Below are 27,644 nucleotides of genomic sequence, written 5' to 3' on the forward strand. Positions count from 1 at the left end.
CAGAAAGACCCCGGCCTGATGGTGGAACTGAACTCAGGACCTTCTTGCTGTGCGGCAACAGTGCTAACCACCGTGCCACCGTGCTGTCCCTTATTCAATTTTATTTTTTCAATTTTACTTGTTCAGTTTTAGCAGAAATCTACTTGAAACAGGTTCGAATCAACACTTTTTATCTTGGGAGCAATCGGGATACCGCTAGGCATAGATGACGGGCCTTAGACAACACTGACATGCTTTCAGTATGTCCACTGACACATCCACAGTGTGATTCAAAACCATCTCATCCATAAACATGAACAGCAGGCTCTGATCAGTCTGATCACAGAGGGAACTCAAGAGAGAATTCCCCGCCAACACCCACGCTGTCTAAAACAGAAGACGTTTCTTTTTATTGTCAATACCGTGGGTACCCTGCTCGTTCATTATGAGACACTTTTGGCACATCAGGAATCGAGATATCTCTTCTACTGACAGTTTAAGTGCTTATACACTGACAGTAAAGGTAGCTTCGAGAACCTTGGGTTACCCCGATGTATAATATGACAATTCTTTCAAAAAAGGGGGTAAAAAAAAGTACTGTTTTACTTTGTACGTGGTACAAAACTCATAGCGAAACATCCTTGGGTTGTGTAATCCATCATAGCAAGCATCAAGGCTGAATATTTCATGTTAAAGATTCCACTGTGTTAGCGTAAAATCACAGCCTAATATTTGGTACAGTAATAGATTCAATATTATATGAAACTACAACTTATTTGTCAATCATACAAAAGGCAAAGTTCAGCATCCTCATAGCCTACATGACGGTTAGAACTACTAAGTTGTATCTTAGGCACAGGCTAAACAAGCACATCTTCAGAAGCTAGAAGATGTGTTTCTAGAAGGTGTTACAGTTCAAATAAACTCTCATACATGCACGGTTCCTCTGTTAAAGGCGTACATATGCCAGACAAGCAGAAATTCCATAAGAGGTGCTTGTCTAACTCTAACCAGGTCAGCAGTCAAATTTGAGCACATATCACATATGTATAGTACAAAAGATTCTTTATCTATTTGAGCTTCTGGTGTTTCCTCTGTGTTTTGTCTTCAAGGTAACACATTGGAGCCCTCTATAAAAATAGAAAAATAAGTTATCAATTTGAGGAACCTTTATCATACAGTACTTCAACATTGTACACCCATCAGGTGATGCTTCTAGGATTTGAGTTAAGTTGACGTTTTTTTCTGTTTGGAGCAGCCAAAGTCCTCCCATAGTCTGGTGACTTGTCAGGAGTGTACCCCAGGTCTTGCCCAATCACAGCTAGGACTGGCAACTCTGAATTGGACAATGTTTGAGAAAATGGATGGATGGAACAGTGAAATGAAAAAGCTTCTAGAAGAAACACTGTAATACCAAAATGGAAGTATGAGACTTTGTACAATTCAGCATGTGGCTTTGAAGCCAACAATAACTCTAAACCTAGACGGGTTCACCAGCAACCCCGTTTTAATGGGTAATGGCCATGGAGTTTCTGCTTAACACTGGATAAAATGCACACATTTGTACTATTATGACATGCCTTTATATTGAATTTAAACCAGAGTGTGGCCAGAGACACCACTCATCGATTATTGAAATTATTTCCATTTTATTGCCATCGATTTCCATTTTTCTACCTCAGATCATTGAAAGCAGAATACAAATCATGCCCATTATTGCTGTGGCTTTAAAGTGAGGTTTGCACGCATGCACTGTGAACATATGCGCATTAATAGAAAGTAAACTGATGTGAGTATATCTTAAACAGCTCGTAAGTGGAGCGTATTCTCTGCCTCTGTTCATTACAGCCCACACTTCCCTACTCCTGGTACACTTAGCACGCATGTATTAGTCAACCAACCAGTGCAGCTTTTCAGTGCAGACCCAATCGTACGAACACACACACACAAACACACACACACACACACATACACACTGCTTTGCTAACTCAATCCCAACACTGGTGAGAGGAAACAGTGCTGAAGCCTATATAGGCTTGGACATGTGTGTGCTGACAGCCTTATCCGCAGCTTCTTCACTATGACATGAGTGAATCCACAGCTCTACATCACTGAAAATGATGCATAACCACTTAGGGCCGCAGCTGTATACTGGACATTTCCTTCTTTAGAAGCAATGAATCGATCTTCCGTTCCAGTGCTGGGCCATCGTTCTGCACAGAGGGCTTAAAATAGAACAGGGACGTAAAGCTTGAGGAGCGCCTCTCTTAGGTGGGTCGTTCTGCCTTTCTTTGCACATGCATGCGTGCGGCTCCCGTGCATAACGTGCAGAAAACATGAGAAAAGGCGTCGCTTAAACTTGATGCATTTTCTGGTCCTGGGGGTGGGGGGTAAGGAGTGTGGGGGATGGTGGAGGGGGGGTGAACATATAGGTTCGTTCCTGTGCCGATTGCTGCAACAAACTGGAGCAGACTTTTCTCCATTTAATGTGGGGGAGAAGAGGTAGGATACACACAGCGATGTAAGTCACTCTTGATTCAAAATAACATGACACAGGCACCTTTTCCTTCCCTGCTAGAGGCCCACTGTTTCTTTAACAGCTTGTGTGATGTCTGCTGCAAGAGCACTGGCCTACATACAGTGCATAAGGCTGGGAAAGGCTCAACCGCACCCCAGAGCTGAGAACAGCAGCTGTTGAGATGGATGCTGCACAGATAAAAGCCAACAGGGAGGGCTTTACTATTCTCAGCGCCAGGCTTCACTGAGCCTCCTGCAATTTCCTGCTGAAATATTTCAGGGGAAGTACAAATACTTTCCACCTGACTCGGGCAGTGGCGTTGGGTGATGATGACAATCTCAAGGAAAGAAGTGCAGAAGAGAAATGTGTATGATTCATCTGGGAGGATGCTGCTGCTGCTGCTGGGTGACACACCCCTTCCCTTCTTCTTCTTCCCTCCCCTAACAAGTTACACCTGAGCCCTCACATCCAGCGGGCCTCCCCACAGGAGCGTTCCAAATCTGTGAACTGGACATGCATGGACTAAAGCCAATGAGGTTCCTCCGGCACAGAGCTGCAGGCTACGTGGGCCTGTGAGTGAGTGTGTGGAGGGACCTGCAGGATGTACACACACACATACACACATGCATACATGATCACATACAGTGGAGAGGAGCACGGGTCCTGCAGCTGTCACATTGTGTCCATACAGAGCAGACTTTCATGGACTTCAGAATGGAAACTGCCCAGGCCTAGTCTTCCCCTCTCTCTCTCTCTCTCTCTCTCTCTCTCACACACACACACACACACACACACACACTATCTTTTTGCTTTCCCTCTCTTACTTTAACATGGCCTCCTCTTTCGCCTCTTCCTCCCGCTGCCGAGCCAGCACAGCCATGATGATCTTCCTCTCGTCCTCCGTCAGGTGACTGAGGTCCGGCTCCGGGATGGCCGGGGCGACGGGTGGGCGCGGGCCGCCCCGAGGGCCCACCGAGGCAAACATCTTCCCCGCCGCCGCCGCCACCACCACCACCACCTTGCCCCCTTCCTCTTCCCTCTCTCCCACCTCCTCCTCTTCCTCCTCCTCTTCCCTCCTAGCCTCGGTCGGGATCACGGATAGAAAACCCGCTGGCGGAGCCCACGGATCACGACATGGCCCACGGACAAAGCGGCGGTTGGAGCATCTGATGCGGAGTTCCCATGACGGTGGCGGGGGGCACCCAGGGCGGCGGCGGCAGCGGGCTCGGCGCTAGCTGCGGTAGTAGTAGTAGTAGTAGTAGTAGAGGTGGTGGTGGTGGTAGCGGTGGATGTGGCGCTTTGGTTCCCGGTTTTAGCCGCTCCTTCTCCCTCTTGCTGCTCCGCTGTCTTCTCCCCCCTCCCACCGCCCGCCCGCCCGCCTCTCCCCTCCACCGCCTCCGTTTCACGGGGAGCCCATGTCTCCGGCGGTCGCTCGCTCGCTCGCTCGGGATGATGACTCGCGGGAGGAGGACCTCTTTTCCTTCCTTCAGGCCGGGCAGAGAGGAGGAGGAGGTGGAGGAGGAGGGGGGAGCGGGGGGGTGGGGGTCCCCCAAAGGCGGCTCAGGTCTTCGCTCGGTGAGCCGGGGCCGGCTGTTTGGCTGCGGGGCGAGGCGGCGACTTCTTGTTTTCCAGCGCCGCCGCTGATGCTGCTGTCAGGGAGACGAAACAGTCAATGGGACCGCAGCCCCTCGAGCGCGTTCACTCCTCTTGCGGCGGGAGTGCGCAGCCCTCATTTGAGAATGGGGGCTCCACTCACCGTTAAGATGCGCGCTCACGGCTGTCTATAGCACACACGGGAAATAAAGGGTTCCTTTAAGGGTCCACTGTGCGGGTTTAACGCCGCGTGACTGCATCCAAACACGAATCCTTTTATTCGTAGCGTTGTGTTTTAAAACAAAAAGTCCTGGTGTATTTTTCACTACATACCGGTTCATAATCATAATTAAAATGTGGGAGAAAAAACAGGGTAGCTTCGGGATATTTTGAAGGAAAATATCTAAAAAAGTGAGTCGAGGTTGGGGCTAATCTTACCCTTATTACACTATTATTACATATTACTATATAATTATATGTAGCTCTTAATTTATTCTTGTTGTCTGTTTCAAGAGTTTAAACCACATTTAGACTTAATTAGGATACATTTTATATTTCATTAAGGAGCTTTAATTGAGGGTCAAAAAACTGAGGATCCAGAAAACAGCTATTTTCCTGTGGAGCCCCATACAACCAGACTTCTTTTCCACCAAATGAGTTGCCCGCTGCTGGCTGTCAGAGAGAATTCAGTTTGGAGGCATTTGTGCACTGGATTCACATTTCATCCATTTTCAGTATACAGTTTATGTAGCACACATAACATCAAATTTACAGCTTACACCAAGGGACTTCAGCAAAGATACAATTGTATTACAATGCATGCAGGCAGAAATATGTTTTTTTTTAAAAGATGTTTATGATATAATAATTGCTTTACAGTAGCATGTTAATCATGTTTGGATCTTCAAGTGAACAATGAGAGCTATTTACACCTTCCATGGCTCCAAATCTAAGCGATGCTGTTTCTTCCATTGTTATTTCCAGGCTTTCTCATACAGAACAGAAAAGAAAAAATACAGTGACAGAAAGATTATGAATCAAAATTCTTATAAAAAGGGAGAAATCTAAAACACACAGGCTGGATTTAAATGAATGAATGCAGGGCTAAAGAACCCTTTTCTAGCACTGCAGGAAACCCTTTGCAGTAAGAGTGCAGGGACTCTCCTCCTCCTCTCCCACCAATGATTGCGTGTTAGGATGACGCGAATCTCTCTTTTTTTCTCCCTCCTTCCTTCCTCTCTCTCTCTCTCCTTTCTTTCCTCCTTGTCTACCCTTCTAGCAACCCTTACTCCCACTACACACAGTACTTCCCCATGCTGAAAAACACTCAGAAGGGAGCGTGAGGTTTACCACATATGTACGCTTATAAGGTGACATTTACAGTATGTCAGTATGCAACCCTCTAATTACAGAATGTGTGGTCTGCCGAAACTGTCCTATTCATATACGGGAGATAAACCGCAGATGGGGACTGTAGATCCCACAAACTGTGTGAGACAAGATCGTGTGTTACAGTGATCTAAATATAGAAACACATCTCGTCTATTTTTAGCCAGAAATGCAGATTTGGCAAGAAAAAAAGAATATATTTCGCTTTATTATTAAGCATATTTTGATTCCGAAATAAACAAAGTTCCATAAGTTCCTCATTAAGTTCCTCTCAAAGACCTCTGCATGTTGCTTTGTAAACCTCAGGAGCTCAGACCTCACTGTAAACTCACAGTTTCTGTTTCAGTACCACGGTCAGCACACTGGTGAGAGCCAGTGGCACGCTGACACACGAGACACCAAAAACATCCCCGCCTTAGCCTAAAGTGACTGTCAAATAATGTTTTTGTAAATTATTGTTGGAGACTAACTGTACAGTTCATCCAGCCACACCTGTCTCACATAAAACTCTGTGTTAAGTCTAATTGTTGAATGTTGCCATTGTGTTTCTTAAATTTGTACAGTCTTAGTTCAAGCAGTAGGATCAAAGCCATTCCTTTGATCCTGACCACCTCTCCAACCACTCTGTGCTGGGGGAGGTTTTATTGTAGATACATCCTATCTGAAAGATCTGTTTCTTTTGATGTAAACTTCCTGGGTTTACGACCCTTTGGTCAGCAGGAGGTCTGACACACACACACACACACACACACACACACATTCTCACATAACACACACACACACACACACACACACACACACACACACACACACACACACACACACTCTTACAGAAGTTCACACATATACATAAAATGCTTTGTCTTAGAACCAAGGGGGCGTGGCTTTGTTCTGACGTGTTTTGTGTGAACTGTCTCTCAATAAAAGGTAGCAGGAGGAGGTCAGATCTGGGGGTCATTTTCGTGGTGGACACAGACAAGGCCTCCCTTGCGCAAATAATCGATCGATCGACTGTCTTGTTTTCTTCATGATGAATAAGTCTCTAGAATTAGCGGGGCTTGTGGAAACACAGACCCAACACTCTGAGTTTAATGTAGTACAGTTACACTGAGGGCTGGACCCTCACTGAGTGGAAGGTTTTAAGTGCTTAAAAATGTCTTTAGTCTTTGATGTATGTAAAAGAAAACAAGAAGTTAATAAAAACACAGAAAATTATTATTTTCTTTTCAGACTTTGAAGACACCACAATATTTTTAAGTGTAACACTGCAAATGTATCATGATTAACATGATGTCAGAGCATTTCAAAATGACCTATTCAGGTAATGAAGCTGTTTAACCAATGTGTCATTTTTTACAGAATACGATTATTTCTTATTATTATAAGCAAGATCTGATTTAAAAATATAGGCCAACATCGATTGACTTCAGCTTCAGCATTAACACATTTAGCTCATAATAACAAATATTAGTTAGTCTTGTTTCCACACGTTAGATCCACAGGACACACCCTCTAATAGTACCTTATCAATATCTAGGCCGTCATCTTTTGGACTTTAAAGTAAAAGCCCTTTGAATTTTCCTTTTTGAGTTAGTCTTTCAATAACTTCAGAATTCTGTAAAAAAGAAAATTCCTGTTTCCACAGGCTGATTGCAATCCATAGAAAAGTTAACACCCTCACAGGGGTATTATGTCAATGTCAAGTCAATCTGATATTTAATTTCAAAGTATAAGCCCAACTTCAGCATGGATAATGCAATAATTTAAACACAACATACTATAGCAATGAAAATCATTTTCCTCTTTTTGTATATTGTTACTGTGTTGGTCTTCCAGTTCATCCAGTTTTCAGCATGGACACCCAGATAGACACCATGCCCTCATCCTGTCCTTTATTGTCCTTTATCACACATGATGGCAGTTGGTTGATAGTTCTTAAACGCTGATGGTGTTGACTTCATCAATACAGGAACCAGACAAAATATGTTCCATAACAGCAGTGTCTTCTCCTGCTTCAGAAACAGGTTGTAAATGTTACTCAAGATTACAGACAACTACAGTGGCTTGCAAAAGTATTGGGCCCCCTTGAACTTTTCCACATTTTGTCACATTACAGCAACAAACATGAATCAATTTTATTGGAATTCCACGTGAAAGACCAACACAAAGTGGTGCACACGTGAGAAGTGGAACGAAAATCATACATGATTCCAAAAAGTTTTTACAAATAAATAACTGAAAAGTGGGGTGTGCGTAATTATTCAGCCCCCTGAGTCAATACTTTGTAGAACCACCTTTTGCTGCAATTACAGCTGCCAGTCTTTTAGGGTCTGTCTCTACCAGCTTTGCACATCTAGAGACTGAAATCTTTGCCCATTCTTCTTTGCAAAACAGCTCCAGCTCAGTCAGATTAGATGGACAGCGTTTGTGAACAGCAGTTTTCAGATCTTGCCACAGATTCTCGATTGGATTTAGATCTGGACTTTGACTGGGCCATTCTAACACATGGATATGTTGTGTTTTAAACCGTTCCATTGTTGCCCTGGCTTTATGTTTAGGGTGGTTGTCCTGCTGGAAGGTGAACCTCCACCCCAGTCTCAAGTCTTTTGCAGACTCCAAGAGGTTTTCTTCCAAGATTGCCCTGTATTTGGCTCCATCCATCTTCCCATCAACTCTGACCAGCTTCCCTGTCCCTGCTGAAGAGAAGCACCCCCAGAGCATGATGCTGCCACCACCATATTTGACAGTGGGGAGGGTGTGTTCAGAGTGATGTGCAGTGTTAGTTTTCTGCCACCCGTAGCGTTTTGCATTTTGGCCAAAAAGACCAGAGCACCTTCTTCCACATGTTTGCTGTGTCCCCCACATGGCCTGTGGCAAACTGCAAACGGGACTTCTTATGGTTTTCTGTTAACAATGGTTTCCTTCTTGCCACTCTTCCATAAAGGCCAACTTTGTGCAGTGCACGACTAATAGTTGTCCTGTGGACAGATTCCCCCACCTGAGCTGTAGATCTCTGCAGCTCGTCCAGAGTCACCATGGGCCTCTTGGCTGCATTTCTGATCAGCGCTCTCCTTGTTCGGCCTGTGAGTTCAGGTGGACGGCCTTGTCTTGGTAGGTTTACAGTTGTGCCATACTCCTTCCATTTCTGAATGATCGCTTGAACAGTGCTCCGTGGGATGTTCAAGGCTTGGGAAATCTTTTTGTAGCCTAAGCCTGCTTTAAAATTCTCAATAACTTTATCCCTGACCTGTCTGGTGTCTAAATCCAATCGAGAATCTGTGGCAAGATCTGAAAACTGCTGTTCACAAACGCTGTCCATCTAATCTGACTGAGCTGGAGCTGTTTTGCAAAGAAGAATGGGCAAGGATTTCAGTCTCTAGATGTGCAAAGACTGGCAGCTGTAATTGCAGGAAAAAGTGGTTCTACAAAGTATTGACTCAGGGGGCTGAATAATTACGCACACCCCGCTTTTCCAGTTATTTATTTGTAAAAACTTTTTGGAATCATGTATGATTTTCATTCCACTTCTCACGTGTGCACCACTTTGTTTAGGTCTTTCACGTGGAATTCCAATAAAATTGATTCATGTTTGTGGCTGTAATGTGACAAAATGTGGAAAAGTTCAAGGGGGCCCAATACTTTTGCAAGCAACTGTAGGTGAGTCAGCAGAGCCCTGTGGTTGATACCACCATAACCTGTAGCCTTCCTTGCAGGTTTAAAGCCACAAAGTTTACTCAGGGAATAATCTAGCCTCCAAACATCACTAATGTCTTATTAGTGATGTTTGGAGGCTAGAATGTGGGGTGGAAGAGCCAGTAGAGTTGCAAACTGAACCAGCTGAAAAAATTGTTCACCTCATTTGCTCTCTTCAGGCTGCTGACTGACTGCCTCTCACCTTAGTCACAGTAATTATCTTCATTCCTTTCCACACATCCTTCATGCTTTTTAACTGCCAATTGAGCTCCAGTCTTCTGTTGTATCAGTTGTTAAATTTCAGTACCTTTACCCTTAAATATGTTTGATACTCATCAGTTCTTCCCTGTCACATGACCTGAGTGCTTTTGATATTAAATATATCAGAAGGTTTTCATTTTGAAATACAAAATCAGAATCATTTGATTATGACTGAATCAAATCATAAAAGGTGAAGTAAAATCAAGTTGAAATTGCTAGTATCTTATAATTCATAGTAATATCATTCTGAATAAAGAAACCAAACTGCATATAAAAACATTTACAAAGGGAATTATTTTTAAATCCAAGACCAGAAAGACTTGATTTTGACAGTGTGCAGCTTTGAGGCAGTATGTTATGGATTTAAAGTGGAATTATTCCATAAGAACAGGGATTTTCCTTTTAACAGCATTCTGAAGTCACTGAAAAGTAAGGTCACACAGACAAAGTCAAAGAGCATTTACTCTGAAATGCAAAATCAGGCTGACTTCAGATTGACATGGTACCACTGTAAGGACTTGTATGGTTGACATGAACTCAACGTACTGTAGAAACAGTAATTTTTCTTTTAACAGCACCCTTACTTAATTAAAAAAAAAAGCTCATATCCAAGCAAATTCAAAGGGGTTTTACTCTGAAATGCCACCGGGAGGGTCTATAGTGTCAACATATACTGCAATTAACCTGTGGAAACAGCAATTTACCTTTTAACAGTGTCCTCAATTCATTTGAGAAGTTGTGCATATACAGGCAAATTCAAAGGGCTCTTACTTTGAAATGCACAACCAGACTTACTTGACACGGACATGGTAGCCCTGTGAGGGTGTACGCTGTTGTTCTAGAGTGAAATTAGAATTTTCCTTTTTACAGCATTCTGAAATTCTCGAAAGAGTAGCTCAGAAAGGAAAGTTCAGAGGGCTTTTACTTTGAAATCCAAAAAAGGACTGCCTTGATATTGGCTAAGGTACTACTAGAGTACTGGGTGTATCCTGTGGATCTAGCATTAAAGTGTGGAAAGAACACTAACTAATATTTGTTATTATGGACTGAATGTGTTAATGTTGAAGCTGAATTCAAACAAAGTTGGCTTTTGTTTTGAAATCAGGTCTCCACATCTCTTACCGTAAAACTTAATATACACTAATATACATACTCAAAACTAAGTGGGGGCTGGCTTGACACCAGTTTTATGCCCCCTTCTCTTCAGTAGGGCTAGCTAAATGCTGAAACACTGCAACTTACGGACACCTGCAGTTGTTCCAGGGACATGAGTGAAGTTAGACCTCCACCTTTTCTAGTGTCAAACATTTGTGCTGGTTTGTGCCGCTATCATTTTAAAGATACTAATAAAAGTTTCTAGAGGTCATCCAAGGTCAACCAGCGACCCAACAATACCCAAATCAAACAAAATTGATGTCATGCATTTGTGCTACATTTGAGCTGCTAAAATTTTCATTTGTGCTGCTTTTGTTTGAAAGAATTTATTAGTGGAAGTTTAAAGGTCAAAAGGTCAATCATCACAACCTTTTCACAAAGGGGCTTGTTGACCTTGGATGACCTCTAAAAACTTTAAATAATATCTTTAAAATGATTGCGGCACTAACAAAACATTTTGCAGCACAAGCGTAGCACAGTTGACTGAGACAAATTTTGTTTGATTTGAAACAGGTGGGTGGGGGGCAACTTCACTCTGGTGTTATGGCAAAAACAACAACAAAACCCCACATCCCCACCTTTAACCCGTGACTTTGGCACATGTCGTCTCTTTTTATGCAACATGATTAATAAAGGAACAGAATTTCCTTTCATGTGTTATTGTTTAGGCTCGAATTGGTTTGATGTTTAAAGCCTCAAAGTGAGGAAATAATAACTCGACCCAAATCCATTAAAGCAAAAATAATGAGTCCATTTTTAAAATGTAAATACTCGAAGTACAGATATTGGTTTTAAAAAAATGGCTTCAGTTGGGATGGTGGCACTGTTGCCTCAGAGCAAGAAAGTCCTGAGTTTGATTTCACCACCTGGCTGGGACCTTTCTGTGTGGTGGTTTCATGTTCTCCCCGTGCTGCTTGGGTTCTGTCCGGGTACTCCAGCTTCCTCCTACAGTCCCATGTCTTTGGACTGAATTTTAATTCAACATGTTTATGCAATTTTACTAATTTTGAACTTCCATTATCTGTTTGCATGTCTGCATGTATTAGGGTGACTGTAAACTATCTGCAGGGTTACAGAATGCCTTAGAACATTAAAAGATAACCTGTACATTTGGGCATATCTTTTATATAAGATTATATAGAGACAAAATTTCAAAAATATGCAGTCTTCCATTCAGCATGGTCGGTTTGGCACAGAGAGCTAGCAGAGTCTTAAAATTGCCCTGTACAGGTGTAGATTATTTGAACTGAGCCCTCATGGGCTGCAGTAAGTAAGCCACAATATAAAAGGAAATCAGCCAAGTTTGATTTCATAATAAAAACAAAACTGTATTAACAGACTTGGAATAAATTCAAAAAAGCAAATTTCACCTTTGTCGTGTGCTGCCATAATGTAAACACAAATATTGTTGGTCTAGTTTAAGGAGTCATTTTTTATTATTTTGAAAGCGTCAATTTCGTATACCGGAAGTACTCCTGCTTCTTCTGGACTTGATACTTTCAGGCGCAGACGCGTGTGTGTTTGGATCTGTGTGCTGCGTTGTAAGTCAGCATATGTTTTTATGCTTACTTTCATGTCATCATACGTTCATGTTTTTCATACGTTGGCGGTGAAAAACCCGTGTGTCCGGTAGCGTGACGGAATAGTGAGGATTAGTTTGAGTGCACCGAGAATGATTTTCAGATTAGAATTTAAGAGACGTTGAATTTTATATACCATGAAGCTTGCTGGTTTGCTGTTACACTGTTAGACAAACTGACCCTCTTTGCCTTCGCTTTTCAGTCACCATATTTCGGTAACTAAATATTCAAATATTCCCTGTAACTAGAGCAGAGCAAGGTGCCTTCGTTACGGAGTAGCGATGTGCGGATTGATCCTGAAATATCGATTCCTCCGATACCAATCATTGATGTTCTAGAATCGATTCTCACATTACAATATCGATATTTTAGTAATTTAGAGTAAATTTGTAGTTTATCATTAACAGGAACACAGTGGAAAGAAACTATAACATTCGGATTGTCTACATTCAACGGAACTACTTCCTCTTCCGCCTTTCGTAGTCATGTGCGAAATACGGCTGTATAAATGTCTCGCCGCCCCTTGGCGTGCGCACTCACAACAATGGCTGAGCGTAATTGTGCAGACGTATTTTACCTCCACAAACAGCTGAGACGTGAAGGTATCTCTCGTCTTACATACGCTGCACTGGCATTGCACCTTGATAATAAACTCATAAAAGAGGTTGATAGGCAAGGCAAGGCAAGTTTATTTGTATAGCACAATTCAACAACAAGGTGATTCAAAGTGCTGTACAGAGACATTAGAAACAAAAACAAATAAAAAGCATGATTTAAAATTGATTAAAACAAGCAAACAAACGAACTAACTAATTAACAAACAAACAAACAAACAAAACAGTATATAAAATTAAAACAGATAAAATCAGAACAGTAGATAAAATCAGTAGTTAAAATGTTAGTTTTGAAATTTAAGCTTAAAAGTGTGGATTTGGTGCTTTATTCAAATGCAGCTGAGAATAGGTGAGTCTTCAACCTGGATTTAAATAAACTGAGTGTTTCAGCTGATCTGAGGCTTTCTGGGAGTTTGTTCCAGATATAAGGAGCATAAAAGCTGAATGCAGCTTCTCCGTGTCTGGTTCTGACTCTGGGAACTGATAAAAGACCGGATCCAGATGACCTGAGGGATCTGGAAGGTTCATACTGGGTCAGGAGGTCACTGATGTATTTTGGTCCTAAACCATTCAGAGCTTTATAGACCAGCATCAGAACTTTAAAGTCTATCCTCTGACGGACAGGCAGCCAGTGTAAAGACCTCAGAGCTGGACTGATGTGGTCCACTTTTTTGGTCTTAGTGAGGACTCGAGCAGCACAGTTCTGAATGAGCTGTAGTTGTCTGACTGATTTTTTAGGTAGACCTGCAAAGATGCTGTTACAGTAGTCAAGCCTACTAAAGATGAATGCATGGACTAGTTTTTCCAGGTCCTGTTGGGACATCAGATCTTTTATCCTTGATATATTCTTGAGGTGATAGTAAGCTGATTTTGTTATTGTCTTAATGTGTTTTTCTAAGTTTAGGTCTGCATCCATCACTACACCCAAATTTCTCGCCTGGTTTGTGGTTTTTAGGTGTATAGATTGAAGTTCTCTGGTGACCTGTAATCGTTTTTCTTTGGCACCAAAGACTATTACTTCAGTTTTGTTTTTGTTTAGCTGGAGAAAATTGTGGCACAACCAGTCATTAATTTCCTCAATGTATTTACCAAGAGCCTGTACAGGGCCTCGGGCTCCTGGTGACATTATGATATATATTTGTGTGTCATCTGCATAGCTGTGGTAGTTTATTTTGTTGTTCTTTATAATCTGTGCCAGTGGGAGCATGTAAATGTTAAACAGAGGGGGTCCCAAGATGGAACCTTGGGGAACTCCACATGTGATACTTGTCTGCTCAGATGTGAAGTTACGTATTGATACAAAGTATTTCCTGTTTTCTAAGTATGTTTTGAACCAGTTTAGTACAGTTCCTGAAAGACCTGTCCAGTTCTCCAGTCGTTTGAGTAATATGTTGTGGTCAACTGTGTCAAATACTGCACTGAGATCCAGTAAAACTAAGACTGACATTTTTCCACTGTCTGTATTCAGACATATGTCATTAAACACTTTGGTCAGAGCGGTTTGATAAGTTACTTTTCAACTTTATCTGGAAAAATAGGACACACTACATTAAAGAAACAGTTCTTATGAACTCATATGTCAATGGAGGACTTAATGTGTTAGATTTTAACACTTTAAATAACACATTCAAAATAAATTGGTTAAAGAATCTAATTACTAATCCTACTTCCATTTGGAATACTATACCTGTGTTCATGTTTAAGTTAGGTGGCATTGAATTTTTCCTTACCTGTAATTTTGATATTGATAAAATCCCTATAAAAGTCTCTGCTTTTCATCGTCAAGCTTTTTTAGCATGGACTCTTATTTACAAGCATAACTTTAGTCCACACAGTTATTATATCTGGAATAACAAGGATATTTTATTTAAAAGAAAATTTCTCTTCTTAGATAGTTGGTTTAGGAATAACATTGTTTTAGTCAACCAATTATTTGATTCGAATGGTACGCTTTTCTCCTATGAAGAATTTTGTTTACATTTCAATTTAGCTATAAATCCTCATGATTATACAAAAGTATTTGGCTCAATACCATCAGGGGTTTGTATGCTGTTTAAGAATCAACCTAATATCACTTCATTCCACAGGCCGTTGGCATCTCCTATACAAACTTTTGTTGGCAAGATTTGCTTTTCTAAGCAATCTAAAAACAATAAATCTATCAGATCTTTATTTCAGAGTAGCATAACCACGGTACCATATGTAATTTTTTTCTGGAACCGGTTGTCAGATGGTATTATGTGGAACGAAGTTTGGCAACTCCATAATCAGTTTTTAATTACCAATAAAATTAAAGATATTTCTTATAAATTAATACACAGAATTTATCCTTCTAAAGATTATCTTTAAAGCAAATTCAATTTAGACATTGATACAAGCTGTAGCTTTTGTAAAACTTCCAAGAAATCTACTATACATCTTTTTTGTTTTTGTAACCTTGTGCAAGATTTTTGGCAGAGTTTATGTGTTTTTATCTCAGAAAATGTATTTAAAGGATTTGTACTGTTTTGGAAATATGTTTTATTTGGTCTACACAAAAACCAAAGACAATTCAACTTTGATAACAGATATCTGTCAGTCTGCCCCAGGGCAGCTGTGGCTACAACTGTAGCTTGCCTTCACCAGTGTATGAATGTGAGAGTGAATGTATAGTGGTATTGAGGAAGCGCTTTGAGGGGTCCCGAAAAGCGCTATATAAATGCAATCCATTATTATTATTATTATGTATGATTAACTTGTTAATTTTAATGGCTAAATTTCATATTCACAAGTCCAAATGTTTAGGAAGACATCCCTCTTTTTATGTATTCTCCTTTGAACTTGTACAGTATCTTAATTCAATTAAGAACTCCACTAACCCAAAAGCTATAAAAACTATTTGTGTTTGTGAGAAAATCAAAATCTTTCAATCACTTTATTCTTTGGCTTGATCAGTTACTTTCCTCCTAGCATATTTATATTGTAGGTTCTGAAAATTGTTCTTTTATTTGGTTGTCTATGGTATGTAATTTTATGGTACTGTTTAATTCTATTTTGTATTGTACTGAGGTTTAAATAAAGGTTTGAATGAACCCCCCCCCCCAAAAAAAACCCAGCTGAAACGTGGGCTGTGTCCCAATTAAGAGACCGCACACTTGAAGTATGCATTTTGAGTGTGATTACGTCACCGCCACGCGACGACGGCTGTCCCAATTTGAAGTGTACTTCAAATGCGTACTCCAAATGCACCGTCGATTTCCCCAAATATCAAGCGTGGTCCGTGTCACTACCCGATCCGTACCGGAAACCCGATCGGTACCCCGCATGCGCGAAAGGTGTCTACTTCCGGTCGAAGCGTTTTACGATAGTTACAGGTCAGAGTATCTGTTAAGATGTTAAGAATAATAAGTATCTCTTAAAATGTTTGCAATAATGAAGCATTTCAATATAATGTAGACAAAAACGAAAAATAAAAAGATACCGTATTTTCACGACCATAAGGCGCACTTAAAAGTCTTAGATTTTCTTCAAAAAGTGCGGCGCGCCCTATAGCGCGGTGCGCCCTATGTGTTGTAAGGAGGACGTAGTAGAGAACACCATGAGAACGTTAAAGGGTGAAGTGTGGGCGTTGATCGTATATACCGGGACAATCGCACATACCTGTATAAAAGAACAGGTATGTGCATTATGCACGACATCGTTGTTTTAACAACCCTGAAAATGGCAAAGAGACACGCTTACGAAGCACAGTTTAAACTGAAGGCCATCAGCTACGCGGAGGAACATGGAAATCGAGCAGCGGCGAGAGAACTTAAGATTAACGAGTCGATGGTTCGCAAATGGAGGAAGCTGGAAAACAAGCTCCGGCAGGTCAAGAAAACGCAGCTGAGTTTCCGCGGACATAAGGCGAGGTGGCCCGAGTTGGAGGAAAGACTCGAGCGGTGGATCATCGAGCAAAGAGCGAGTGGGAGAAGCGTTTCGACGGTCACCATTCGGCTAAAAGCAGTTTCACTAGCTGAAGAGATGAACATTGAACATTTCCAAGGAGGTCCGTCTTGGTGCTTTCGTTTTATGAAACGGTGCCATTTTTCCATCCGGACCAGGACTACGGTAGCGCAGCAACTTCCAGCGGATTACGGTATAAGGAAAAGCTGGCCATCTTCCGCTCCTACTGCAGCAAACACATCGGCAACAAAAACATCCAGCCCAGCCACATCACAAACATGGACGAGGTCCCGCTCACTTTTGACATCCCGGTGAGTCACACTGTGGAGAAGAAGGGGACCAGCACGGTAGCGATACGCACAACGGGGTATGAAAAGTCTTCTTTTACTGTTGTGCTTGGCTGCCATGCTAATGGACAGAAACTGCCGCCTATGGTGATTTTTAAGCGAAAGACTTTGCCTAAAGAGAAGTTTCCAGCAGAAATCATCATTAAGGCAAATGAAAAGGGCTGGATGGATGAGGAAATGATGAAAGAGTGGCTGAGGGAGGTGTATGTAAGGAGACCAGGTGGTTTTTTCCACGCATCACCATCGCTGTTGATCTGTGACTCTATGCGTGCCCATCTCACAGCCGATGTGAAAAAACTTGTGAAGCAAATGAACTGTGAGCTTGCTGTCATTCCGGGAGGCCTGACAAAGGAACTCCAACCGCTGGACATCGGTGTGAACCGCCCGTTCAAAGTAAGGCTGCGAGCGGCCTGGGAGCGATGGATGACCGGTGGAGACCACAGTTTCACTAAGAGTGGAAGGCAGCGCCGGGCGAGTTACGCCACAATTTGCCAATGGATTGTAGATGCTTGGGCTAACATGTCTGCTGGCACTGTTGTTCGAGCTTTCGCAAAAGCCGGCATCGTTTCCGAGGAGCCGCACGGCACGGAAAGTGACTCTGACGGTGAAGACGGTGAACCTGGCATGTTTGATGGAGATTTAGCGCAGCTGTTCAATTCAGACACAGAGGATGAGGACTTTGATGGGTTTGATTGATGATAAAAATGTGAGTACCAAACTTTGTTTTGCTCCTGCTTTATTTTTAAATACGCACACTTGTATGCTTGTGTGTTGTTGATGATGACGATTACCGGCAATAGAAATGTGAGTAAGGTACCGAATTCAGGTTTGCTCCCGCTTTATTTTTAAATACGCATACGGTACTTGTATGCGCCCTATGGTCCAGTGCGCCTTATGTGTGTGTTAAATACAGTAAGGGCACACATAACTGAGACTGCGCCTTTTAGCACAGTGCGCCTTATGGTTGTGAAAATACGGTAGTTACGGATCAGGATTCCCGGTCCTTACTGCGCATGTGCACAGTTGGACCGTACAAATCGGGTCTACCTGATCCGTACCGCGCATGTGCAGGGGTTTTCTTCTTCTGTTCGTTTAATGGCAGTTTACTCCCCAGTGTACGAGGATACTGCCACCTGCTGACCGAGCGAATGAACCCTATTGTAAACTGAATTAGCATCATAACAAACGTGTGGTAAATTTGATTTAGTGATAGTCGAGTGTGTTTATGCTTGTCTGTGTGGAGAAGATTGATTCGAATAGTGATGATGATGTCCGCTATCACTGTCAATTGTCAGTAAACACTTCATCTGGCTGATGAATCTACACGTGAGATATTACAAAGTCTGTATTATTAACTCTGTAATTAGGCGCCATTCTTCTTATTTTACGGTGCTGTCGTTCAATCGGGGAACGCTCTCTGTTGAGAAGAAAAGCATGAATTTGTTTGTATACGGAGGTAACCATTGTTTAAATGTCCCGGTGGTCGAAAAGGAGGCAGAGCTGCTGAGAAACGCTAGGAGCTAACTGGGCGCTAACCGTATAATTCAAATATATATATTTTTTTATTTGTACAAATTAACAATTACAGCGCATATCTTACAAATCAAAAAGATATGTACAAGTATAAATATAGGTGGTTAAGAACAAAGCAGCCATCGAACAAAGAACAAAAGAACAGTATAGGTCAGAAATAACATAAAGCAGCATACAAGTACATTAGATGACTTTCCATATAAAGTAAAAAACAAAGAAAACAAAACAAAAACAAAAGTACGCACACACAGTCTAGCTACATCAGTTGAAAAGCAGTATCAAAAATTCAAGTAAGGTGTGAGCTTTATTTAAGTTACACTTGTCTAATGAAGCCTTCAATAGAAGGACTTCATTTTTAAAGCCAGCAAAAATCTGAGTAATTTTCAAGAAGCAACATTTATGAATGAAAAATTTTGCAACTATAAATAAGTTGTTAATCCCAAATTCTATTTTCTTATTTTCTGTTTGTAGGCCAAATCTAATTACTTGAAAGGTTAGAGAAGGGCAGTCAATATTTTTAGAGGTTAACCAGTACTGAAAATCATCCCAAAAAGATCTGGAACTTTCACATGAATAAAAAAGGTGCTCTGTAGTCTAAATATCAGTGTTGCAAAAAGTATCTATATTGAATTTCTTGTGAAGATAATCACTTTGCCATATACCCGTCCAAGGACTTTCTTTTGCTTTTGGTGGAATTGGAAAAGAAAGATACTTAGTCAAAAACCTTGAATTATAATCTTTAAACAAATATTCTCTTTTTAATTGAGAAGGAAAATGTTGTTTGGTTAGAATTGTCCTTAAAAATGTATTATTGCATGTCTTTCCTTTAAATTGACGATCATCAATAATTAAGGACAGTTCACGAATTATAGAGGAAGAATAGGTTAAACTGGCTTAAGCCATCTGAATCATTGCAGGGGGAATGGCTTTCACAACTTTAATGAATTTACTTTGGGTACATGATAAGCCATAATTATCTATGAATTTAATATACGATAATACATTGCAGTCATTGTCTAAAAGGTGTAAAACGGTCCAAATTCCATGATCCATCCAATCCTTATAAAAGATGGATTTTCTTTATATCAATATACATCTGTTATTCCAAATCGAATTTGTATGTGGAGAAAAATTATGCTTGTAAATCATTTTCCAGTACTGGAGAACCTGTTTATGAAAATTGGTTAATTTAATTGGCAATTTGAAAATTTCAAAGTCACACTTTAAGAGAAATTCAATGCCACCAAGCTTCTCGAGAATTACTTTGGGGAAATAAAACCAAATACTGTTTGAGTTATTTATGAAAGACTGCAACCATTTGAGTTTGATGGAACCATCCATTGCTTCAAAATCAATCACATTCAAACCTCCTTCTTCAAATGACTTCACTACATCATTCTTCCTAATATAATATTGCTTGTTTCTCCAAATATAATTAAAGTGAATTTGATTTATATTATTGATTAGTCTATTGGAAACATATAAGCATTGTGATGGATAAATCAGTCGAGAGACACCTTCTGTTTTAGTAAGCAAGACGCGTCCAAAGATGGAGAGGTCTCTTTGTAACTAGCTGATTAGGATCTTTTTAGATTTCTGGGTAATATGCTCAAAATGTAGATTTTCTCTATTATTTGTATTCTTTGAGATTATAATACCCAAATATTTAATTTCAGTTTTTATAGCTATGTTAAGAGAGATATTGGGTTTACAATCATGAATACTTAATAATTCGCATTTTCTAATATTCAGGTACAAACCAGAGGCCTTTGAAAATAGTGAAATTTCATTTAGTGCAAGAGGAACCTGTGACATGTTCTTTAAAAACAGTGTAGTACGTAGACATTGAGGGCTAGCAGGAGGGACCATGCGCTTACCTGCTGCTCTCTGGCAGGTAGCTCCATGCCCTCCTGGGTTTTAATTGCACCTTAGAACACACATGCATCAACACTACAATGAGCGGGTGGAGGGAGGTTTGGAGTCTTCTCTCACCCCCGTTCTCTGCGACCTGCCGGAGCGGGGGGGCTAGGTTGGCCGTCCGACTGCGGTCTGGAGTGTGGGGCCTCCCTGCTGCTGCGGAGTCGGGGCGGTCTGCCTCTCCCCACCGCAGGGAAAAGGGTAACACCACCTGGGTCTGGGTGCAGTTCCCCCCTCCAGGGGCAAGGGTACCTAGACCCGGTTTGTAGAGTACGCTTGGGGAGTGTGATCGTGTGTTCAGCGTCTCTTCATGTCTGTCTCCACGTTGGTTGAGTGTGGAGTAAGTGCATATGAGAGCATGAGGGTGGGAATGGATGTTTGTATCTGTGTGTGCCTGTATTTCTGTGTCTATATGTCAGGTTGGGTATCAGACGCCACCTCTCTGGGGACATCTCAGGCCCTCCAAGGTTTGGAGGCCTATCTCCACCCACCACCACTTCCCCTGCCAGTGGCGGACTCCCTCAGGTGGTTGGTGGTTCTTTGTGTCTGGGGGTGGGCGTCCGGGTACACACCGGCTCACTCCTTGGCGGCCGCTTATCGGGGCCTGGAGCCTGGGGCTCGCTCGGGCCACTTCGGAGGTGGGGTGACCCCGGCCTCTCGGCCTGGGGCTCGGTCACTCAGGCACAGCTGGCTGCCGGCGGAGCTCACGGGCGCGTCACTGCAACTCCCCCTGGCTTCTGCTCCGCGGCTGCTGAGTGAGCCCTCATCTGGGACTCTCCTCAGCTCTTACTGGGACAGTGGCGCGGCTGCCCCTCTGTTGGTCTTCCTTGGTCTCTTGTGTTCTGGGGGCCTCTGGATGTCTGGAGTTTTGATCTCCTCCATACCTGCTTCATACCCTGGAGGACGGGGCTGTGGCTCCCCACACCCTCTAGCAGATCGTTACATGGAGAAACCTTTGGAATGCAAGCATGCTGATCCACACAGGTGTACACACGAGTATTCACAGACGCGGACTACAGCTTTCTTGGCTGCTGCCTCAAAGCACATTGTGCGCTGTCTATCTTGCGTGCTGCACAATATCGTTTATTATTTAGTATCTACTGATATCTACTGCTAGCTAGTTTATTGTGATGGTGCCGTTTTTTTTATTATGTTGCTCTTTGTTGTTTGCTTTCTCTTCTGTTTTTTTTTCTCCATACAGGTGACCCAGGTGTTTTGTTTTTTTGTTTTTTTTGTTTTTTTTTTCTTTCTTCCCCCCCTTCTCACCATCTCTTCTCCCCTTTGGTTTTCTTTCTCTCCCTCTCTTTCTTTCATTCTTTCTCCCTGTCCTATCCCCCAGTCATGTCTGTCCCGTTTGTAGCAACTGAAAATAAAATAAATTCATAATTATAATAAAGGTCAATCAAATGGACCAATATGGCAAGGCCATGATGATCCACTTGGTAAAATAAATCCGCTTGGCATCTTTCTTGGCCTTAAGACAACAATTCTGATGGCTAAAGATCCAAACGGGACACAAAAAAAAAACAAAAAAAACCCAGTGTACTATCATCTGCTAATTGACTTATGATCAATGGGGCTCCCATCAAATTTAGTGGTTGAATATTTGGATTGTGTTTCATGAAAATAGCTAAAAGTTCCATTACAATAATGAAAAGTAACAGAGAAGCTGGACACCCCTGACGGATTCCTCGACTGATGTTAAATCGTTTAGACGTTCCAAAAGGTAAAGAAATAGAACTATTGATGTCAGAGTATAATAAAGAAATTAAATCTATCAATTTTTTACCAAAACCAAAATACTGTAAAGCTTTTAAAATGAAAGGATGTTCGACCGTATCAAATGCTTTATAAAAGTCTACAAAAAGAATCACACCATCATCTTCAATTAAGTGATTATAATCCAGTAGATCTAAAACCAATCTAATATTATTGTGGATAGAACGATTTTTAAGGAACCCAGATTGTGTTTCACTAATAATCTGATCTAAGCCGTCCTTTAATCTGTTTGCAATAACATGAGCAAGAATTTTATAATCTGTATTCAATAGAGTAATTGGTCGTAGATTATCGATTAATCTTTTATCTTTACCAGGTTTGGGAATAAGGGAGATAAGACCCTGTTTCATTGTCGTTGCTAATGTTTCATTACTAATGATTTCCCTAATAGTTTTGAAGAAAAACTATTTTATTTCTTTCCAGAAGAATTTATAAAAGATGGCAGTCAAGCCATCCTGACCAGGAGCTTTGTCCATTTTCAGTTTGTTTAAGGCTTGATCTAAGTCATCCAGTGATATATCAGAATCACAAATTTCTCTGAATACAGAATCGATTTTTGGAATATAAGGTTCAATCTGATCAAAAAAGACAAAAGGGATTTCTTATCAGCTTCTGACATAAACTGTCTATTACAATAGTTATTTATATTGTAAAGTAATTTACTTTCAGATTCCTTTTGTTGTCTACTTTTCATTTTACTAAACGTAATTGAAAATTCTCTAACTTTAAATTTAAAAAATTCCCATCCGTGTGTGTAAGTACCAATTGTTCCATCATTGCAAATTTCATGGAGGAGGTCTTTAACCATCTTAACATACCCATCATCAATTAACAGATGTGCATTGAATTTCCAGTTATCTTTTTTAAATTGTGTTTTATTTTCAGGGTTAAGTTTAAGAGTAATAATACTGTGATCTGTCAACGGGGCTGCTGAGATGGAAACATGTGAAACATATCTATATAGTAAAGTCGAGCCCAACCACAGATCTAATCTGGACATATTATTACCATTTGGTTTAATCCAAGAGAATTGAGTAACTCCAGGGTTTTTCTCTCTCCATATATCACTTAAATTGTTTGAATCAATGAACTTTGTTAGAATTGGATTCCACTTATTAATACTGTATCTAGGAGGATTTCTATCCTGCCATTCATTTGGAACAGGATTAAAGTCACCGCCTAGTAATACATGGTCTGTGTGGTATAAAAGTTTATACTCGGAAAGGACATCTGTTATTTTTTCCAGCATGAGCTTATTTAGAGTTACAGAGGAGTACCCATAAACATTTACTAGAATCAGAAATGAACCATCAATATTCAATACAACTGCCAGCCAGTGTCCTGAATTATCAGCCTGAAAAGTCACGACCTTCCCTGGACATCGGTAGAAACAGAGAGCTACTCCAGCAGAGTGGTTGGATCCGTGGCTGAAGAGGATTTTTTCACCCCACTGTTTTGACCAGAAGGTGGCATCAGCGTCACTTGAATGAGTTTCTTGTAGTAAGGCGCAATTCGCTTTTAGCCCTTTGATAAACATAAACATTGCTTTTCTTTTAACGTTATCCCTGAGACCTCTTAACATTCAACGACACAAAGGATAAACACGTGCGTAGCATAAAAAAAAAAAATAGAGTTCAAAATATTAAAAATATCAAACTTGAATATATACAAAAAAGAAAAACTTAGTTTACTTTCCTGTTTAGGGAAAGGTGAAAGAACAGCGGTGCTGGCACCTCCTATCCCATTCAAAACTGTCAAACGTCCCTCTTTATGTAGAGTTCAGAGAACAAGTAAAAGTGAACACTTTTCAGCCATCTGCCAGAACGCGACGGCCGTTAATATAACCGACAGCTCCTTTGTAGTAAGCCTTCTCCCCCGCATTTCTGGCTTGTAAAATTTTTGGCCAAACTTTCTCCCTCTCCACACGATCCTCCTTCATCAAGTCCTCTGCAAAACTGATTTTTTTCACTCTCACAAATCTGAGCATTTTTGGACTATTATACTCCATATTCCATCTCGGTGTAGGCGCTTTGTGAATTGAATTATGACTTGGCGATTTCTGCCCTCTTCTTTTCTTCCAATCCGGTGCACAATGTCCACAATGTCCTCCATATTATCTGACCATTCTGGGGCGATCTTGGCGAGAATTTTGATCACCTCTTTTCTGATATGTTCGCCCATGCCTTCTTTCATTCCTTTAATCCTTAGATTCCACCTTCATGAATACCTGGTCTCATTTTCTTGCCTTTTTTTTGAGTTCATCAACTTCTCTCCGTAAGGTTGAGGCTTCCCTCTCCAAACCCGCGATTTTATCTTTACAATCACAGACTTCAGCTGCATTGAATTCAATGGACTCAGCACGACTGGCAATCAACGAGGCATTCTCCGATAATTTGTTGTTAATGTCCGCCATTTTGTCATCTTGTTTATTAAATCGCATGTGGAGAGCTTGAATAGCTGCCAGTATGTCGCTCGCTGTGGGACTGGGTTTAGCAATCTTTCTCGGATGGTCACCTTTAGACGGAGTCGAGAGGAGCAAGTCATTCATTTCCTTTTAAGGATGTGGCGGTGTAGACTTCGTGGCCCAACATATCCCAGAATGCATAGCCTGGCGGTGGGTGTGGATAATTTTGCCGAAAATAAAAAAACGGCTGAAAAGGGGCGGCCGAAGAGTAAACTTTTAAAAGTAAATACTGTATAATATGTCACTTATTTATATGCAAATGTTTAATAACGAAGAACATTAAAACATTACTGTTGGTCACATGTCGGCAAAGTTATGTGACATTAGCAATGTTTGTACTAACTTGGTTTTAAAGCCTTTACTTTAAAATATAAACCGTTCAATAGTCGACGTTAATCTTACAGAGAATGTGATGATTTCATGGATATTTAAAGTAAGCACTGAGAGAAATTCAGTAATGCCAACATATTAAAAACAATATTTGTCTCCTATATATAATACATTTATATATACAGTGTCAAAGAAACCTGTCTTTGAGTGAAGATTTAAGGTGACAGGAAATATAAGTAAATGCAGCTTGAATCTTTACTGAAGCTCAGTATTTGAAACAGAGTCATTCACTGCTGTAATAACTAATAATGATTGAAATAATAACTTTAATATTGGCCATATTATATTTACATTACCAAAGTAAGATGACTTTAGTCTCATGAGCAGCATTAGGTAATTTTTATTTACTAGCTAATCTTAAAATGACTTTTCAGTACAGAAATGAAGCCCAACAATCATGATTTCACAGTCCCGTGGTCTCAGCCTCAGATACTTATCAAATCAAAGCTCATATAGAAACAAATGAACAAATAAACAAAAGATTTTCTCCTTCATTTCTGTGAAACAAAGCTGTATGAAACGTTTCCAGCTGTTAGTATCATGGATGCTTGGCAACCTGGGCAGCACGACGGAGGCTAGACCGTCCCATTTCACAAGCCTCTCACTTCCGGCCTTAGCGGTCTTTGAGTACGTGGCCCTTGTGGACCGTTATGGCTGCGTACTTTAAGGCTGCAGACCCTGAATCCGATCGTTAAGTCTGACGTCACTAGCCGTGTCTGGGCCTAAACTCCGCTGCAGGTCCATATATCAAACGATCACTATGGCATTACTGAGAGTTGAAAAACTGTCTAAAGTCTTTCATCGTTAATAAAATGATCAGCGTTCTGCTCTACCAGGTGTAACAATTGAGTTTAACATCCAGGCATCCATGAAAACAGAATTCATGACATTTAACGGAGTTAGAAGTTAGCAGGAAGTTAGCTCGCTAGCTTCTATCTAAATACAATATAGCGTGTCCTGACTGCAGGGTTTTGGAAACAAATTAAAACGTACAGCTCTGTTATCACTTCCAACATAAATGAAGACAGAAAACTAAACAGCAGTGACGTTTGTAGGGTTACTGAAGTTTGGCTAGCTGGTATATAATGATGTGCTACGTGACCGCTAGCGACACAGCTATGTTAGCATAATATAAACAAGCTAACTTTTTTCCACTCGATAAACGTTAACGTGAGTGTTCTCGGTGGTCAGGAACAAATGTAATCGCATGGCAGGATGCTGTAAAAGGACCAAACTTCAGCCAGGAGAACAACTGAGATAATCCATCCACAATACGAGGTTGGTCATTCATATACTGCTGCATGGGCTGTGCTGTAGTTACATCCTAAGGTTTTAAAAACTGAGCTTAAATAAATGATTAGCGGTAATAAAAGCCGAGGGAGGTCAACAGTGATCACTGACTGTTTTAGGATAGGATAGGATAGGAGATTAAGTAGAAGAAAATACAAAACATTAAACATGTTAACAATACAAAAGCCATATTAAAGACTACTTTAGGCCCGGAAGTAGGATTCGTCACGTCATCACTTAACGACCGGATTGGGATACTGTCACGGTTCGCCGGGGCAAGCCGTGTGGAATATGAAATAGGACCCAAAAGGCAGCAGCTCTGGTGCAGGTGAGTGTTTATTTACAGGGGTGTAAGTACAAACAGCGGTGGCGACAAAACATGAAACCGGAAACCTAAACTGGGTAAACTAATAACACAAACCAGAAACGAGGATGCAGGGAGGTCCGGGGAGATACATACGGGAAGACGCAGGGAGACCGAGGGGAAACAACACAGACAAACCAGCAACTACCATAACAGAAGACATAACTTAAATACACTCAGAGAACACAGGGAGATTACACACAGGTGGGGAACACAGGTGACACTGATAAACATAACGAGACAGGGCAGGAGTGAACACAACATGACGCATACTGACGAGAGACTGTCAAAGTAAAACAGGAAGTACACAGAGGTTCAGACAGGAGGAGAGAGAGCACGGGGAGAACACAGACATAACATGCTGGGGGAAACATGGAATAAACACAAAGAGAGACAAGAGCTCATAAATACACAGAGGGGCACACAGGGGGTAAGAGTCACAAAGGGAAAACACTTAGGGAACACCACAACAGGACATCTCAGAAAACATGGCCTAAATAAGGAGCGAAAATACAAGGAACCAAGAATACTGGGCCAACATGGCCCAGGACCATGACAGATACAGCCAATGGTCGTGTCCAAATTCATGGGCTGCATCCTCCTGAGGACCCGGCCTTCGCGGTCTACGTGGGCCAGGTCCTCAGAAGGTCGGGTAGGCCGGAAGTAAACGGCTGGGGAAATTGGATGGTCTAGCCTTCTGATTAGCGTCACCGCTGTCTCGGTGGAGTTTAATAAACTCGGCCGTCTGCTTCTTGCTATCTAAAATATAACAGGACACTGGCGTAAATTCTCGACCGTCTCACACTTCTGTTTAATCAGTTTTCTGTTTAACGTTTATTCAGCTGTGTGAAAAT

General features: G+C 41.3%; 2 protein-coding genes across 5 annotated transcripts in view; one reads left to right on the top strand and one right to left on the bottom strand.

The window, feature by feature from the left end:
- LOC120741750 (regulating synaptic membrane exocytosis protein 1-like) overlaps positions 1-3,497 on the bottom strand; it is a 110,244-nt gene extending 106,747 nt beyond the window's left edge. For all 3 annotated transcript variants that reach the window (XM_040044784.1, XM_040044785.1, XM_040044780.1), the window contains exon 1: positions 3,322-3,497. In XM_040044784.1, the coding sequence (XP_039900718.1) occupies positions 3,322-3,482 (161 nt within the window). In that variant the 5' untranslated portion in view covers positions 3,483-3,497. The remainder of the gene's footprint in view (positions 1-3,321) is intronic.
- An 8,526-nt stretch (positions 3,498-12,023) lies between these two features.
- Positions 12,024-27,644, top strand: part of asrgl1 (asparaginase and isoaspartyl peptidase 1) — a 42,656-nt gene continuing 27,035 nt past the window's right edge. Inside the window, exon 1 of one of the 2 annotated variants that reach the window (XM_040044643.1) lies at positions 12,024-12,129. The gene's annotated coding sequence lies outside the window, so the exon portion shown is untranslated. The remainder of the gene's footprint in view (positions 12,130-27,644) is intronic. The other variant, XM_040044645.1, reaches the window with a different exon arrangement.

This window comes from Simochromis diagramma, unplaced genomic scaffold (assembly GCF_900408965.1).
Source record: "Simochromis diagramma unplaced genomic scaffold, fSimDia1.1 OVJJ01000486.1, whole genome shotgun sequence".
Taxonomy (NCBI): domain Eukaryota; kingdom Metazoa; phylum Chordata; class Actinopteri; order Cichliformes; family Cichlidae; genus Simochromis; species Simochromis diagramma.